The sequence below is a fragment of the Melitaea cinxia genome, chromosome 26 (assembly GCF_905220565.1).
Source record: "Melitaea cinxia chromosome 26, ilMelCinx1.1, whole genome shotgun sequence".
NCBI classification, from domain to species: Eukaryota; Metazoa; Arthropoda; class Insecta; order Lepidoptera; family Nymphalidae; genus Melitaea; species Melitaea cinxia.
In genome coordinates this window covers 8,752,371-8,771,376 of record NC_059419.1, presented here as the reverse complement: position 1 = coordinate 8,771,376, position 19,006 = coordinate 8,752,371, and the positions used below count along the sequence as shown (strand labels likewise).

The 19,006-nt window shown below is 31.9% G+C and overlaps 1 protein-coding gene across 1 annotated transcript in view; it reads right to left on the bottom strand.

Moving 5' to 3' along the window:
• Positions 1 to 18,032, bottom strand: part of LOC123666576 (zinc finger protein rotund-like) — a 35,471-nt gene extending 17,439 nt beyond the window's left edge. Inside the window, exon 1 of the mRNA XM_045600681.1 lies at positions 17,628 to 18,032. Within this exon, the coding sequence (XP_045456637.1) occupies positions 17,628 to 18,032 (405 nt within the window). The remainder of the gene's footprint in view (positions 1 to 17,627) is intronic.
• Between the last annotated feature and the right edge of the window lie 974 nt (positions 18,033 to 19,006).

The window sequence follows — 19,006 nt, the reverse complement described above, 5'->3', positions numbered from 1 at the left end:
ATCGCTAAGAATCTAAACAGATGCAGTTTTATAATAAAAATCGAAGAATTGCCCAAATACAGGATATCGATAAATCATTTCATCATAGAACATTGCACAAAGGAAGTCACAAAGTAAGAAATCCTCATACTTCAAAACTGTTCCCACGTGGATATACTAACATTTTGAGGGTATGCAGATTTCACCCTAACTGGTATGATATTTGGGGTGTTTTTGGAATGAGATGTTTGGAGACATGTGGGCCGTCACCTGCAGGGTCGTGGGACAGGTCGCTGCATCCCTCTTAAGTTACATCCTGTTAGATTTCAGATATTTGCGGGTTTTATGGCGTTCTTTGGATGGAACGGAATGGGGAGTTTTAAGTTATTGTCTTTAGCTTGATTTCATTCAGTTGTGGTTGTGATTGCTGTGCGGTTTTCTTTAATTGTTACTTTTAATTTTGATTAGAATAAGTCATATTTTGTCGACGATCAAATAATTTTGGAATTAAAAAAAATAAGAAAATCATAAAAAAACTGAATACATAACCAAATTTCATATGTTATCTGTTTTATAATAGAAAGAGATTTATACCATCATTCGCTAAGCAAAATAATATTCAAAATTTTTTCCTGTTAAGTAGAAATACAAACCTAAGCGGTATCAAAAACAGATGAAGCAGTTTTGCTATTATTTTATTAATTAAACCTGTCTTCAGTATTTAGATAAATAATTAATACTAGTCGATACTATTTTTCATATATTTATTATTTAGCCCCGGTTTCGCACGGTTGTAAAACTATCAATGTTCCTCTACTATATTATGCGTGTACTATACACTTAAAACTTCCTCTGGAATCACTCTATTTACTAAAGAAAAGCGCATCAAAATCCGTTGCGTAGTTTTAAAGATCTAAGCTTACAGACCTGTGTGTGTGTGTGTGTGTGTGTGTGCTAAATTGGAAACTGACTAAATTCATACAATTAAGGCAAAAGAAGATAAAAATTAAGATACTATCGTTAAATAATTCTTTTGAACTATCATTTAAAATATTAAATTTGAGTTAAGAATAAGTAACTTAGTACCCATGTCAGAACGCAAGTTTTAATAATAATCGGCAAGCACCGCAACTTACTTTAAATTCTGTTAACAAGTCTTTTTAAGTACACGGTACAAAATTACTCGAATACTATATAAACCAGAGCTACTAGCACTAAACTCGTGTATTTTTATATATACAAAAAATAAGATCTAAAACTTTAATAATAATTTATAAATTACTAATATTCTTCTGTTAACATACTGCTAAAAAAATGGCACATATCATAGGGTTTCCTTGACACCTGGTAAATAAATGCGAAATCCCGGTCATATGGTCAGTGGACCACCCTGTTTGACCAATTATATGGGAGAGTGGACAATATCCGCGCAGTTAATACGGCGTTTAGAACGTCGACCATTTACGGCTTCTGTAGCTAAATCACTAGACTTCAAACACCAGATGTTCAAGATCTCATTTGAGATTTACTTTTAACGAACGCATGGCTTAATTAATACAAAAAACAGATAACATTAAGGTATGTGAACTTTTTTGTTAATATTATTTGACGATGTGTTGGCGCAGCGGTCACAGCACACAGCACTGTTGCGCTGGCGGTCGCGGGTTCGATCCCCGCATACGACAGACATTTGTATTGGTCATATAGATGTTTATCGGGGTCTGGGCGTTTATGCTTCGTTCTACTGGTTCGAATTAAAAAATATAAATTGTGTTACATAGTTTATTTCGTGGAAGACTAGGCTATAGATATATTTTGGTAAGATTTTTCCTCAAATTAACGCGGTTGAAACCGCAGGGCACAGCTTGTCGTGTAATAAAGGAGTTGATTTTACTGATGTTTATGACAAAAATAATTAAACAATTATAACATAAAAAGGGTCTAAGTATACAAATCGACAAGACAGTATTTCCTTAAAAGATAAAGCAAGGTGGAGTGCACTAACGTTTATCGTAGACGATAATAAATTAGCTAAAATAGCCAGATATCGTCTCAGGATGTGGTCGAATGCTTATCTATGCTAATTGTGGGATAGTGGAAGGGTTTACAATTTATCTGTCCGTGTGACATTACCCTTAGCCTCGTATTCAAATATCAAAACTGTCTTAATAAGCTATATTGTATTTGTTAAAAATGTTCTATTATTCTGGAAAGAATTTCACTTAAATTTTCTCTAAACTAAAGCTTAAATAATATGACTTAAGGTAATTTATGAAATTATCATTACGAAGTACAAATCCTACACACAACCTTAATTTTTTCCCTTTTTTGAATACTTACTATACTAGCAGTAATAATTTATTGTTATGTCCATAAAACTTAAATTTATAGCTTTGTTTTTTTTTTTTCGATTTCTGGAACTAAACTGACAATATTCAAATATCGGAGTTTATTCCACCACACTTCTCTACTGGACTGTTACAAATGAAGAAAGCATTAGGTTTTGTCAAATAATGTCCGGAGTTGAATAGTGTAAAGTACTTTTGTGTGTTAAAAACGATTGATGCAAACTTTGTTTGTTTGTTTGTCAAGTGAAACCAATGTTAGAATTATGAGGAAAACATTAAAATAAACGGACGCATACCTAAAATTTGATATTGTAAACTTTTGATTGCGATGATCAATAAAAATAGTCATCTCAGCCAATCTTGATATTGTCAAAAGTTATTTTCCGGAAAGTGTTAATTAGCTAAAATCAAAGTTTAGATGGGGTTACTTGTACCCCTGAGTGATGACTGGCGGTTTCGAACACGGTTAAAATTCGACCTGCACTTGCTAGGGTTAAATTAATTGTACGAAGGGTTATAAACTATAAATTATTATAAAGGGCGGATAACTATTTGGATCGATAGCGGCCATTGAGATAATTTGTAGTAATTTGTTTAAAATTTTCATCTTGGCCTTTCATTTCATTCAAACTGTACATTGTTAACTGTTTTAAGTTTTTTTTTTGCTATATTATTTTTGTAATATATAGGTACATTATTAATAATGTAGAGCGATATGTAACGAGGGTATCTAAAAATGTAGGGCGATTAACTACCTTTGATATTAAACATAAACCTTTGAAGGTTTCTTAAAAAAATATTAAATTTTATGAGATATTTAAATGTATGTTAAAAATGTATAATGACGATAAAGACGCGGTGAGAATCTTTTCAAAGCAAACTACACTGCACGTGTTTCTAGAGTAAAACAGGGGGAGTCTTTGTCTATGCTATGTAATGGCCATCAACGTAGATTATTATGAAGAAACTATTAAGCTTCAATAACGAAAAACGAATATTTTATAGTATTCAGTTACTAAATTTAGACATATCTAACAATCCATACTAATTTTATCGATTGGAAACTATTAATATAAATTTAGACACAAATTGGTGATTGCGAAGTCCTACATGTTTCTAGTACATAACATTAAAAAAGCTACTAGTTGCCTTTTTTAAATCATGTATATTTTTGTTTCTTAGACGTTAAAATGTACAACCTTTTTTGGAGTTAATAATTTTTTTTGGGTTACTTTTTTGTTAAAAGTAGGTTCAAAATCTACAAAAATAGTGCAAACGTTACACCGTCCACACCAAAATAATTGACCCACAAGACCTGTACTGTTAAAGGCTAAAACTTGACAAATTGTTATTTTAAACCAGCAGAACAGTAAATACTTGACAATTAAAAATTGTTGTTATATATTATTTACATACAATTTACATATTTTTATTTAAATCAATAGTATTGTAATATGGTGATGATGAAATAATGATGAAGCAAAAAGTCCTTTTTTAATAAAAGGTGAAAAATCGAACAAGTATAGAATATTGAAACCCGGAATCGAATCCAAAAACAATGGACGCCATCCGTCAACCTTCACGACCGAGAATGAGACGCACGCTATGTTTACGTTATGTAAAGTATTATATTATTTCTATTGACGTAAGATGCGTTCTGTACAGAGTGCCTAATTTTTCTTTGGCTTTAGGGTTGTCACTTTCTATTAAGAATAAAGTTTTTTTTTTGGTAAAAAGAAACTTGTTGAAATAGCCTCAAAACTAAACATAAATGTATTAGATTTTAAGTGACCCTAGAGACAAAGGCCTTTTCTCCACATTCATGGATTAGAGCTGCTACAATTTGGATTTGTGATAACTCTATCATAAGTAAACGGTACAGGATTTTACGTACTCTCCAAGACACGGTGAGGAGACTTTTAAGGCCATAGTCATAACAGTAATAAATATTAGTTATTATTAATTATTATAAATATTAGGTGCCTATTCGTACCACTAATGCTGAAACCAGAGTACTAGAAAGTACTAAGAACGTCATCAAAATCAGTAATATAGTAAATGTATGTAGCGGTTATTAGTTTAACCACAAATCCGTGTCTCAAAAGTAGTACCAGTAAATTAGTGCATTTTAACTCATTAGCTTCGTAAACAAAAACTATTCACAAAAAAAAGTGTAACATATAACTTTTTTATAATCATTGTTTGTATCAGCCCTTGTTGGCATTGAGCTGGTCCAAGGTGACGCTAAATACGCCCGATGACGTCACGCGTGCGTCCGCGCAGCCAAACCATGAAGTGGGTGTGTGCCGTCTATTCGTTACTTTCGCACGAAAATATGTTTTTTTATAACACATACAAATGTATATTGTTTTTATTATATAACAAGATAACCTGACAGAGGTTGTCCTGTCTTGACTGTTAGACGCGTGGAGTTGAAACAGTTGCTATTTGTTCGAAAATTTTCGAATTTTCTGTGCAATTTATCTTTACTTTTTATTACAGAACTTGATATGTCGGTAAGCAATATAAAAAATGAAGAGTGTTTGTTGATACTTGGGGCATTGTTTTTGTATGAAAATCAACATTTCTCCGCTACGTCATTGCAAAAAAGATAAAGTATTTTAAAAGTACTTAATATAAACATAGTTACAACGTCTAAGGATCTTATTCTGTAACATGTCTACGTAATTAAAAAAATAAATTCATTTTCAATTTATTAGGGACATGAAACGAGTACTTTAAAAGTTGATAGTCCCCTATACAAATTACTAGGAAACTTAATAAAATTAGTTTGAGCAGCAGAGCTTGAATTGCTAATTGATTCTATTTCAATGTGTTTATTTTGAACTAGGTGTGCGCGTTACTTCGTCCGTGTGGATATTAACAAAATAATTATTGTTCAGTTCGCAGAGTTATAAAAAAAATCTAAAATAAAAGTGGCCTAGGCTACTTCTTATTACAAAAGCTATCTGCCAGTGAAAGTTCCGTCAAAATCGATCCAGCAGTTTCAAATATTAGCCGGAACAAACAGACAGACAGACAAAAACTATAAAAAAATGTTATTTTGGTATATGTACCGTATATACACGTCGTGAATGTAGTTAAGAGCCGTTATTTTAATATTACAAACAGACACTCCAATTTTATTTATTTGTATAGATATTAGTTTCAACACATATTTAAATATTATTTGTTATAATGATATTTGTTCAACATTCGGTCCTTCATACAAGAAATTCAAACAATGTGAGCAGACCGCAAAATTGTAATTTAATATAACAAACTTATGACATTATAGTTACCGAAGAATTTCCAAGTATAAGCCTGTTTAACCGCTCCTGATAAAGTTATCTGACGGATAGCAGTCTCCAACAGATAATTATATTATATACATATTGTTACAAATATTACTGGTTTCAAAGGCATTACTTTCAAAAAAATATATAGAGCCACGGTTCGCTTAAACCGAAAATAAAAATCATCATATCAAAAATTTCGCTCTAGCGGGTAATCGTTCCATAACTTAATTGGCTAGAGCGCCGACACGGTCAGTCGGAGACGCGGGTTCGAATCCCGCTGGAGCGGTCAATTTTTGATATAATATTTAAAAATGTTTAAATATATAGAAATAAACATGATATGTAGTAATTAACTAAATGTAAATTAATGTGTTTAGTTACATTGTATTCAAATTGAGACGATTCAAATATGTTCTTCTAAGGACTTTGGTCTTTTTTATTAAAAATGGCCTTTTAAATAGTATAATAGACGAATAAAATTTACGGCAAATTTTTTTAAGCGATGTAATCTACTAGAATTAAAACAAGCATACTTATTCAAGTAAGTGTCGAAAGCACTTCTCAATATATACCTATTTTACAAGTTGTATTGCCCTATACTACTGATATTTATAATAAATGTGAAAGTTTGTAAGGGTGGATGGATGTTTGTTACTCTTTTACACGAAAACCACTGAACTGATTGTAATAAAACTTGATACGTCCATCGATCCACAATAATACATAGGTTAGTTTTTATTCTGACATTTTCACGGGATTGGAAATACCTCCGGATCAAAATACAGATTCTGCTGAGCAACCGGTAAGAAACTTACCAAATGACATAGGAGTATGTTTATTACATTTGAGTTGAAATGAAGTATCGAAAATTTAAATGTAAAAATAGTTTTATTTAATGAGTCGACGTGAAGGAAGTAATATTCTCAGACAAGTACTTATTACTAACTTAACGAGAGATCTGTGGGAATAGGGCGACCATAAACTAACTATATCTGTGGCTATTTTTTCTTGAGATATTAATGTATGTATCCTGTTTAATTTGTTATTTTATGGTGACTATATGTTATTTGTTAGACATTATTGATGTCTTTTCATATAACTCTGAGATAATTTTTTTTTGTTTTCGATTAATAAGATGCTTAAGATACATTTTTTTTGTTAGAAGCAAACTTATGGTAATGTCATCAAAACTCATAAGCGACGGGTAGTCTTCACTTAGTTCTTTTACTTACTACTTACATCCTGACATAATTTGTACGTAAATTTAATACACGAAATTCTTTTTATTGAAGTGTGTCTCAATCGAAAAAAAAAAACTTAATCAAGTCCTATATTTTAAACAAAGTATACATCTTCAACATCGAGAAATAGTTTAATAGTATTATCCATAACAAATGTTCGAAAATTGTGAACAACGCACAAAGAATGCCGGGTTCGCCCCGGGCGGAGCCGACGAAATAATTATATCATACTCAAGATAAAGATAGTCAAATCGCGTGACGGTACCGCGATTAGTGTAATTTCGTTACTAAATGGATTATTATTTCTCGCTATATACTATTTATTCTACATAACCTTCAGCATAAGTACCTAAGATAAGTCATTTACACCCGAATTTACATTACACAAAATAACCAATCTCTAATATATTTAGAAATAAAAAGGTAATTAGAAAAATAAGGATTATATAAAAAAATACAATACACAAAAATAATACATAATGATATACAAGACACGAGATCACTAATAGCTGTAGAACAAACGTTGTAAAATAATGATTCACCTTGACAGTATACACTTAAAGTTCAATATCAAGCGTAAAATAATAAATCAACGGCAAGTATCAAAATTGTACAGTCGAAAAAATAACGTATGTCCGTAGTTACTCGATGACGCAACGCCTAACCTGGCCGTAATGGTCGTTGTCAATCAAAATTACAGTGTAAATTTGTTGATATGCGTCCGTGTTAATAATTTGCCAGGTCATTATAATCTCTGCGCCTTAGGACATAGAGGTGTGGGTAAAAGAAAATTTTTATTTCACAACAAATTTTAAAATCGTTAATAAGTTCTGAGAAACCGCTCGGATCAAGACATGGCGGTTTGACTACAAATTATTATTTTGTTTGTTATTTTTTTTTAATATATTTTCCCTAAAATATTATTCTAGTTACATGAAATCGATTTGTAAACCTAAATATGTAGTATGATAAAATATAATAATATTCAAACGAGTAACTTTTTTAAATATAATAAGAATTATTACTAAAAAGTTTTTATACCTACATAGAGTCAATGAACTCAAATAAAAAGTTGTTTGGTAATTATATTAAAATAACTGATACATATGCAAAAAATATTTAAATGACAAGTCTGGTGCAGGCTTTATTGACATTGACCGTTTTAAGCGCGGTCATAGATAAAATATTACAAACTTGAATTTTATTTATTAATACATAGATCATAGAGACATCGATGCGGGAAATAAAAAAATCGTGTAAATCAAGTAAAAATGCTGACTCAAATATATCAAAATTGTATTCTCTTAATTTCGTTTAATTAATAACATTTAGAAAGTAATTTTAAAAAATAGTAATCATGTCATCCATATACATATCACACCTGACTCGGGAAAAAAAAGTTTTTATTTTATTGAACTCCGGCCAATTCAGTCGCGTCATTGATGTCCTAATTTTTTATAAAAAAGTGCCATAATATAGTATCGCCAAAGAAAACATCAGTCATACTGGCCGGCGACATTGAGAATGGTTTGAAATTGGAATGTGGCCTTGAAACGAATTCGGTTTCTCGACGGCGAGCGAATTGCGCGGGAAACAGATCAGGTTTTTTTTTTATAATCGATAGATTAGACGTGCAGAATAGATTATACTTATCGGACATGCAGAGATGTTGAATACAAGACTAGCTTATTTATTTATTCAGCTGCTTTAAAAATATATGTGTTCTTGTAAGTTTCAATATCGATTTATTTGGTGACTTTATGCAATTGCATTTAAAATATTTCTATGAATGAGCTTATTATATGTTAATATTTAATTTAAAAAATCAGACTCCATAAACGTAGTTTTAGGAAGTAAGTAAATTTCAGTAAGAAAATTATCAGAGTAAATTTGATACACATTTAGGATATCATATTCACAAAAAAAAGATTTAAATTCAACCTTACACAACGGAAATCAAAAAGGATTTAAATTTGTGATAATATAATACAAAAAAAAATGAAGGTTATTCCTTGTAATTGAAATTCTGATGGGAAGTGTTTGGGTCAAGATAAGACATACATACATGTATGTATAAGGCTACTGATATGAATTTAAAAACTTTTTAGATTACGGCTGTATGATGTAACGTTGTTGCATTTATTCAAAAAAAAGCAAAATGTCAAATTAAAAATGTCAAAAACGTAAGAATAAGTAGCTTCTATAGCATAAACGATTAACATATCTGTTATTATTGCCTTTGATGGACGAATTAATGAATCACTAACGCTTTGGATAAAAACAACAATTAAAATTTATGGAATGCGTCTGACCTTGAATGCAATAGGTCCGGAGTAAAGTTTAAAAGTGTAAGGGCCTGTATCACCAGTAGAGGATAACGCTGTTTGACGGATGACGACAGAAATAGACTTTGACAGCGATAGGTAGAATAGGCCAGTAGGACCTGTTACTCCTCAATCAATAAACTACAACTTTAAGATTAAAATGCGAATAGAAATATATCATAAATATAGTAGAATTTGAAGGTAAAAAAAATTACTGTCGGATACTGTCGTCCGTCAAATAAAGTTCGTTATCCACAAGTGGTGAAACAGGCCCTAAATTAAATATACATAAACTCCTATTAAGATAACCTGCTTCCGTAAACCACACATAGTATAAGTGATATAACTAGTATTAAAAATGTATGCATCGAACTTAAGCTTTATTGTTAAATTGACAGTATTATTTTATATTTGACGAAAATATAATCGAATCTTTTATCTTATTATTCATTATGGTTTATTTTGATTTCGTTAAAATTGATTTTTCGCGCGAAGAATATCAAATATCTACCAACATACCTTAAAAAGACTATAAAAAAATACCTCGGTGTTACTACATATAAATAAGCAAAATCAATATATAGATATTATTTCTTTCAAATAATAAAAAGAGTAAGTGTAGAAGCTTTTATTAGAACTTTTAAAAACCATTTATAGCGCTTTTTACAGTAAAATAATTTATAAAAATGATCCATCGATATAACATTTTATTTCACATTAAAATGTCAAAATATAGATATGTAGCATATTTCCAAGTGCATTGATAACTGTGTAGTTAGTTCTATGAAGTAAATTGTTTTCTGATAAGAATTAAAAGTTTCGAGTTCTTTTATTTTAATCATAAAATAATTTTTCCAAAGATTTTGTTAAAGGAGGTTTTATACAACATAGTTTATTTATTATTTGTTTTTATTTAACTATTTGTATATGTTGCTTTATTAAATACATACGTAAAGAAATAAAAAAGAATGCTTAATCATGGCGGATATGGAAACTTAATTTCTTTTGATATTGTTATTTTCTCGATTTTTTTTTATCAAACTTATAATAATATTTTTTACACTATGTGCAAATAAAAATCGACGTGATCTGTCCAAGTTTACATAACGCCTTACTTATCAGGGGGCCTTGTAACGATTCGTCTACCGGGTCACCGTATCTTAGCCCTGTTATCGACGTATGTACGAAAACGTGGAGTTTAGGAGATACACAGCGATGTTACGAAATTTAATGTATTTGTAACCTTTGACTCCGTTTTTATTTTATACCTGTATAGATTTTATATATTTGATTAGTTTTTTTTCGAAAAAAAAAAATAGCTATATCAACCAATTATTGCTTAAAACAAAGGTATAAAATATTAAATTGCCTAACTTTGGAACAGACGACCACGTGTGTAAGATAAGCATAATTTTTTATGACATTGTCTGTTCTATTTATTTGTTTAAGCTGTCTTTTAAAAGCTGATTTAATAAGCCGACAATTTTTCTGATTCTAGATTTGAATGTGTTTTTTAACGAAATTTAGGAGAAGTTAGAAGACAGGACAGCTACAGATTTATTTTTTACGTTCTCTTTTTAACATTTTTTAAGCTGGTGAATGCCTGACGAGAGCGTTACGAAAAATGTGACCGGGCGAGGCGAACGGGAGATGAGAGGGAGATTTAAGTTAGAGAAGATAGAAAGAGAGAGTTACGTTATGTAAGTTTTACTTCAGTCGTGTGGTTAAAGCACACTAATTTTTGTTTTAATTATTTTGCTCATACGATAATTGTATATTCTTTTATAAAGTACGTGAATAATTATAACTGTACGATTAAATTTAAGTGTTAAAATGTAATATAACACACAAAATATAACATACTGGTGCAAAACCTAATCTTTTCGTAAATTTCTTTGAATGTCGAGCAGTATCATTAAGATAATAAGTAGGATTTTAATACTAGTCATGCCCGCGACTTCGTCCGCGTTAAATTTAACAAAAAGTTATTGTTCAGTTCGTAGAGTTATAAAATAAATAAATTTTTAAAGTAAAAATAGACTAAGTTACTCACATCAGCACTACATCAGCTATCTGCTAGTAAAAGTCCCGTCAAAATCGGTTCAGCCGTTTCAGAGATTAGCCGGAACAAACAGACAGACAGATAAAAATTGTAAAAAATGTCATATTGTTTATGTACCGGTTATTTTAATATTATTATTTATTTATTTAACAATTTTTTATACGTACAAGATTATACACAATATTTTGTCATGGAGACTCACGTATAATGGGTGTGCTTATCCCTGTGAGAGATTTCTTCCAGCACACCCAAATTTATTTATTACAAACAGACACTCCAATTTTTATTTATTTGTATAGATAAATTTTGGTAGTGATGTATAATATTAAGCTAATTGTTTAATGTAATTAATTATTATAATTATAATAAAATAAAGCATGACTGTCTATTTTTGTGCAAAATATTTTATACTAATGGATATATTTTTATGTATAAATAGAATACGTTACGCTTAGCCTGTAATATCCCACTGCTGGGCATATGCCTCTTTCCCCATGTAGGAGCAGGATCAGAGCTTAATTCATCACGCTGCTCCAATGCGGGTTGGCGGATATATTCTCTAGTAACGATCGCTATCAGGTGTACATGATGCCAACCGGGACCGACAGCTTAACGCGCTCTCCGAGGCACGGTGGAAAGACCCACAAGGACTGCAAAACATCCAGATCACGGCATACATCTGTATGACCAACACAAATGTTTGTCATGTGCGGAGATCAAACCCGCAACCGCCAGCGCAATAGCCACAAACAAGTGCTGTGACCATTGCAGCAACGTGGCGTGAATAATCGATATTAATTAAAAAAGAAAAAAAAAAAAAAAAATAGGGTGTGGTTTAGATATTCTTTTGTAATGTTTACGCGAATTTCATTAATTATAATGAAACAACTTTATCGGATTTTATCGCGGTTTAATAAATTTTTTAGATACCCGACGTTTCGGATACTTCACAACAACCATGGTCACGGGAGGTCCTCCCTCATTAATTATAATGAATGTGCTTTAGACCTCACGATGAAGTAAAAATTTTTTAGCTCCATCTAACTTACATATCTCTCTCAATTTCCGTTCGCCTGACCCGATCACACTTTTCGTAACGCTATCGTCACGCATTCACCAGCTTACTCCCCAAGAATCTGAGAACGGCTCAACTAATTGAGTTGTGTTACTAATTTACAGTACAAGATTTTAGAAATATATGAAAATTTTTGGCAAGTATTTCGAAAAAGTTTGTGTGAGTTTCATTATAAAATGTCATATACGTAGCATTACGTTTGACAGCTGTTCTTTTATTATACACAGTGACAATGTATTTGAAATAATTGCTAGAACTAACTGAATTTATGTTTATATACTTTGAAACAAATTTATATACTATTTACCTAAATAATGTTATTGAGTCTTTAGTGAGTAAAGTAAGTATTTATATAATTATCATTTCAATTATTAATCAAGACACAGAGAGATAAAAATGATAAAAATGGCATATTTTTTACTGGTACAAGTTTCAATTCTGAACGGGTCGCTAACATTTTGATAGAAAAAAAATCATAATTTAATATAGGTATATTTTACTCGTATTATACATACGAAAGTTGATACGAATTTATTTATTTAAAATTTTTTACTTTATTATATCAGAACGGATCTGGACAAAATTTTACAAACTCGAATCTCATATCTCATTGCTGTGTGGTTACGGCAGTGAAGAATATAGCTACCGTTACAAGAGAGTGCTCTTCCCGTGGGTGTGGTAAGAGGCGACTAAGGATAACACAGTTCCACTACTACCTTGGAACTTAAAAAGCCGACTGATAGTGGGATAACCATCCAACTGGTGGCTTTTAAAAAAACACAGGCCGAAGGCGAACAGCAGCGTCTTCGGTGCGACAAAGCCAGCTCTGCGGTCACCAAGCCCCCTGCCCCTGCCCAGCGTGGTGACTATGGGCAAAACACATGAGTTCACGCCGTTTCAGGCGTGAACTTGGGGAGGCCTATGTCCAGCAGTGGACTGCGATAGGCTGAAGTGATCTCAAAACTAATACCTGGAGATCTAGAATGACACATACTTTACCGTTTTCCCTAAACTTTCAGAAATGACAGTTATAGAACCTGGAAACGCATTCAAATTCAAATAAAATAAAATCAGTAATGTTTCTAATGTTTACGCGAAATGAACCGCGATAAAATCCGAAAAAGTTGCTTCATTATAATAAAAATCAGTAATATTTAGCTAGTACATTATAATCGCTAGTACATTCTTAATACGTACGGCCAAAGAATGGAACTTTGTTGAACTCTGTGTTTCCGGAAAACTATAACCTGGAAATCTTTAAGTCGCGAGTGAATAGGTCACTTCTAGGTACGCGTGCTCCATCTTAGACCGCATTTTTACTTAACATCGGGTGAAATAGTGGTCAAACGCAAGCCTATCATTGTATAAAAAAATTATATAGCCTATTTACTGTACATATATAACCTTTACGATACAGTCATGTAATGTAGCTCACAGAAGATTGTATTAAAAATTATTTACTCAAAAGTTAACGACGGCAACAATACGAATGATAAGCGAGAATGAATCTAATGTATAATTTATGTTAATTGCAATAACTCCGACTTAAAATTACCGAAAAATTAATTAATTACTAATCGTCCCGGAAGACCGCTGAAGATAACTGGCGTTGAAAAGTTTTATTATTTAGTTCCGTAAGTAAACGTATCCGTATATCGAGTTTGTTTAGTTCAGGATATTGAGGAAGGTTTGTGAATGAATAAGCAAGTATATTTGTTATTATTATATTATTATTATTATCATTATCATTATTTTAATATTTATGGTTACTTACACTATAAGTATGATTTGTTAGATACTAGTTGATCTAGCGAACTTTCGACTGTTACATTTTTTTCATGTAAAGAGTGAGCCACGACGTCCCGCACGTGTTAATTTAAAGAAGAAAATAGCTTATATATAGTCTTACTTGGTGAATGGGCTACACAACACGGAGAATTTTTCAATTCGAACCAGTGGTTCCTAAGACTAGCGCGTTGAATGAACAAATGTTTCAGTACGACGAACGCAAGAAAGATCAATCCAAAAGCAATTCAGCCTTTTTTAACCGACTTCCAAAAAAGGAGTAAGTTCTCAATTCGACTGTATCAGAACTTTTGAGTCGGTGAACCGATTTCGACAATTTTTTTTAATTAAAAGGTGGTGAATGTCATTTGGTCTCATTTTAATTTATTTGAGATCTAACAATTTCTTTTTGAGTTATGCGTTTTTACTTGACTATTTTTTCGTCGACCTACGTTGTATTATACCGCATAACTTTTTAGTGGGTGTACTGATTTTGATGATTTTTAATTTAATCGAAAGCTGATGTTTATCATGTGTTCACATTTAAATTTCATCGAGATCTGATAACTACTTTCTGAGGAATCTTTGATAACGCGTATTTACTTGACTATTTTTACGTCGACCTACATTGTATTACTTGTCGATGTAATTGAAGTCGGTTTTTTTTCGTTTGCGAGCGAATACAATTATTTTGGAATAGAAAGAAAGAAATAATGAAACTTATATATGATATGGAGTTTTACTTTCATTATGAAAGCATGCTTAGAGGTCTTTTCGCGTCTGCCTATGTCTGTGCAAGATAACTTCTAACTCCGAGTCAAAGTAGACGGATATTAAAATTGTATTGGTCTGCTCATAGAAGACTGCTGTTGCATCTCAGTGATAAACTGGGTACTAAAAATCCGTAAAATAGTGGCCAAGAAAATGGCTGGTAAACATTATATTGGTAGGAAAAATACTCAGAAAAAATTGTAGTCTTATAAGATTAGATACCGAATAGATAGAAAACCGAATTTCGACCGCTCGCTGTACACGTAATTATTTCGAATAATAATTAAAAACTTATTTACGTACATAAAACATAGGTAATGTGTGTTTGTTAACTGGTTTCGCAGCTACTGTTCGTATGATTTCCGGTAAAAAAACAGTCACCCATAATATTTCTAAGAATCGATTCCATTTTAAATATATTAAAATTAATTGCACCGTACACACACTCGCCTAACTAGATACGTGAAAATACCTAAATCATTACCCTATTCCGCTACGTCGGTTTGTGTATAGAAACGTTTTAATAAATACACGTAACGCTGGTTTTTCCATATATTATTTATAGTTATGATTCTATAAGATTATATTATTTTGAATAGCTTGTCTAAATCTTCCAAATCATTTGTAAAATGACAAATTAGAAAGAGTAACAATAATATTTATAATGACGACGCCTTAGCGCAACTGCCGCAGAACTGACGGTCGCGAGTACAATTCCCGCACACAGCATACATTCGTATTGGCCATATAGATGTTTTTCTTGTTCCGGTTGTTTCTTCTTGTATATTGTGTTTCCGGACACAGGAGTAAACCCTACTGGGAGCCGTTGAGAAGGTAGCGTTTAGAATTATCGTAAGTATATAGATAACGTAATATTTCTCTAGTCATTTTGAGATAGACAACGCCGCGAAACATTGTTTTTACATAAAAATTACCATATTTGAATAATCGATTTCAAAATAAGAACGCGGTTACCTAATAGAATTCTATTTTTAAATAGTTTCTAATATCGTTTAAGGTGGGAACTCTGAAAAGGTTCTTATCTATTGCATGAGACTGTACTTATTGTCCTTTTTCAACCTCTAATCGACCTGAGTACGTTTGACCTTGTACGCTCAAGGCGCATCCGGACTCATCAGGCGTAATAGAGGCTTTCGTTTGACAGCTTCACGATTTTCGAACTTATTTCTTTATGTATACAGACTATTTTTATGTACAAGAACGAGAGAAAACGTTTCATAATTAAAAATTCAAAAATAAAATTAATGTTTTCACAGTTGGATTTTGTATGTAAATATTTAAATGTAATATTTTTAATAAATAGTCGGATCGGGTGATTATTTTTAAGTTTTGATGTTATAGTTTTTTAAACTTTTATTTATCATACTTTTACAAATACATTTACAGTAAGTTTTTCCCGAATTGAAAGCGCACAGTTTGCCATGTACCGGATTTTAAAGTTAAGGCAGTTCTCAGAATCTATTTTATCTTTTATGAAAACTTTACATCAAGGAAACTTATTTAAAGGATGATATTCACAATGGTATTTCTAATAGGCTATATAAGAACACTATAAAATACACAAATAAAATATAAAGTTACTGGCACAGGCAACTACGGAGTTTCTTGCCGATTCCTCTATGCAGAATTTACATTCCGAATCGGTGGTAGCTTTACTTTTACAAAAATAATAATTTATTTTTAAAGTTTTAATTTTTAAAATTACGATTCGAAAGTGCTCTCGGGGCCTTATTTGAATAAAGCTGTTTTTGATTTTGATTTTGAAACTTTAGTCATTCATAAGGAAAAGTTTCACCTTTTTGTACACGAGTATGTATGAGAAATAAAATACAGAGGGTTTGAAAAAGTGAAAAGTAAATCACATAGTTTATTAAACTTATCAAAACCACGCCAGCCTTGCGGTTTAAAAAATCTAGGTTTATAGTTTTAGAATATTTTTCTATTGTTAAGTAATTGACGCAGGTGAAGTCACAGGCATCTAATAGTTTCACATAAAATATTACTTAAACTGACATTAAATTTATTAAAGTAAAAAAACATTTACTAAATAAATATCACTTAACGTGTTCGATTCTTGATGGCTCTAACAACACTATTTGAATCTTTAAGTGCTCTTGTAATATGTGTATATAATGCTCATAAATGAAAGTCTTGAAAAAGTATTATTTTTTACACACCAATTACAATTGCGGAAAAATATAATTCCAATTGGAAATTCTATTCAGGTGTTATAAGTAATTTTAAGGGTAATTTTAGAAGTAAATTGTCCTAAAAAGGATTTTTTTGATAGTCAATTTTCAGAGCATTTGCGTCATAACGGTGATCTATGACCAGTTAAAGAACTAGACATAGTAAAGTTCATAGTTGTAAGGCAAATAATCGAATAAGAATTATTCTTGTTTGATTAGATTAGAATTGGTTGTAATACGTCGTACACGCCAATTGGAGTGTTACATTTATAACTAGGAACTTAAAGGTACTTAGGCATATTAGGAAATTCCTTAACGAAAAATATAAGATAATCAAAAGATTAATGGTCCATACGCGGAACAGACTTGCATCGTGAATCTTTAAAACGATTATTATAACGAACATTGTGTTAAACCGAATATTACCAGCGATGACGTCAGCACACGAAAACTTCCGAAGACTTCAAGGATAAAGCGTAATGATAAATACAATTTATTAATTATACCCGCTAACAAAAAAAAAACCATCTAACCTTTTCTTCCTGGCCGCTATGACCTCCGTTCTCAGATAGGGGTGTCGATGGAGCGCTGTAGGCTTTCCCTTCATCGTGTGGAGTCATTTGCCGTTGTACATCGTTTTCTTGGTCGTTGTGAACCCTAAGCTCTTGTATACCGCTCTTGAATTCGGATAGTCTTAGAACGGACGGCTTCATGTCCGGGATATCATCTGGGTGTTCATACCTTCTCAAGTCTGTTAAATTAGCTGCTAGATGTCTATGTGGGTCAAGCGGGGGAGCCACTCCCATCGACCGAAGGTGCTCTATACTTCTATGGATATGCGAAAAATTATCTACTGGTATCTCCGCCATCAGAGGCGAGTTATGGTAATCTAGACCACCACCGTCGGGCCTGTAATCGATAGTCCTACCTTCCATCATCCTGATCGTTTTATTAATTTAATGTCTATCTAAAGTTGAAAATAATCTTAATATAATTTGTCTATATTGTATTTGGCACTATCGTATAAAAATATATGGTATCTGTCTTAAAGTCTCCTTTGTTGATGCTGTTGCTGTCATGGAATATTTCGAGATCCTTCGTTCTCTCTGTAAAAAAAAATTGTTATGTTAGTTTCGAGATCGGTGTGAGATATCTCGAAACGTTGTCCGAACGTTTATGAAGCGTATTAATTATGAAGTACAATAATTATGAATTAAAATTGAATTCATGTCACAAGTTTAGTCTATTTTGACGAGACGCTGAGCAGGCTTCGATACTAGCGTGCGTATATCTGAAACTAGATTCAGAGTAAAAAAACCTAACTTTTTTTCAAGCAGGTGACGAGTGAGCAGCCGCGTAGGTTGTGTCAATGATCTAGCCTCTAGCCCACATGCCGCAGCGAATAAGGCTTCTATAATCACACGGTGTACAACCATGCCTACGTTGTGTTATTAATCACGATTTGTTACGATTTATTTTTATAAATCCAAACTTAAAACAACGAAGAAATATCTTTGTAATCCCGATGACTTGTTTTTGGCAGACTAATTTGATTTAATTATCAAAACACGATACGATCGAAGGTAGATGTATTTTTTTTATATTTTTGTGTATCAAGTAGTCGATTTCGCTTGTACATATCAAGTGAACATTATAATCTAGTTACGTAAGTACGTTTGCTACCAACAGTACCTGTGGAGCTGGCCATACACAGCTGTCAAAGATAATAATTGCTCGTACCGAATACTCGACAAAACTAACTTTGCGGAGACTTTGAAACGGTTCGCTGAACCTTGGTCCTTACGGAATTCACAATAAGGATCATTATATGGTATTTACTTGTTTCACGATTGCATTGGTTTTGGTTGCAATGTTTAGTACTTGGGCCCCACGGTCGATCAAGTTCAAGATT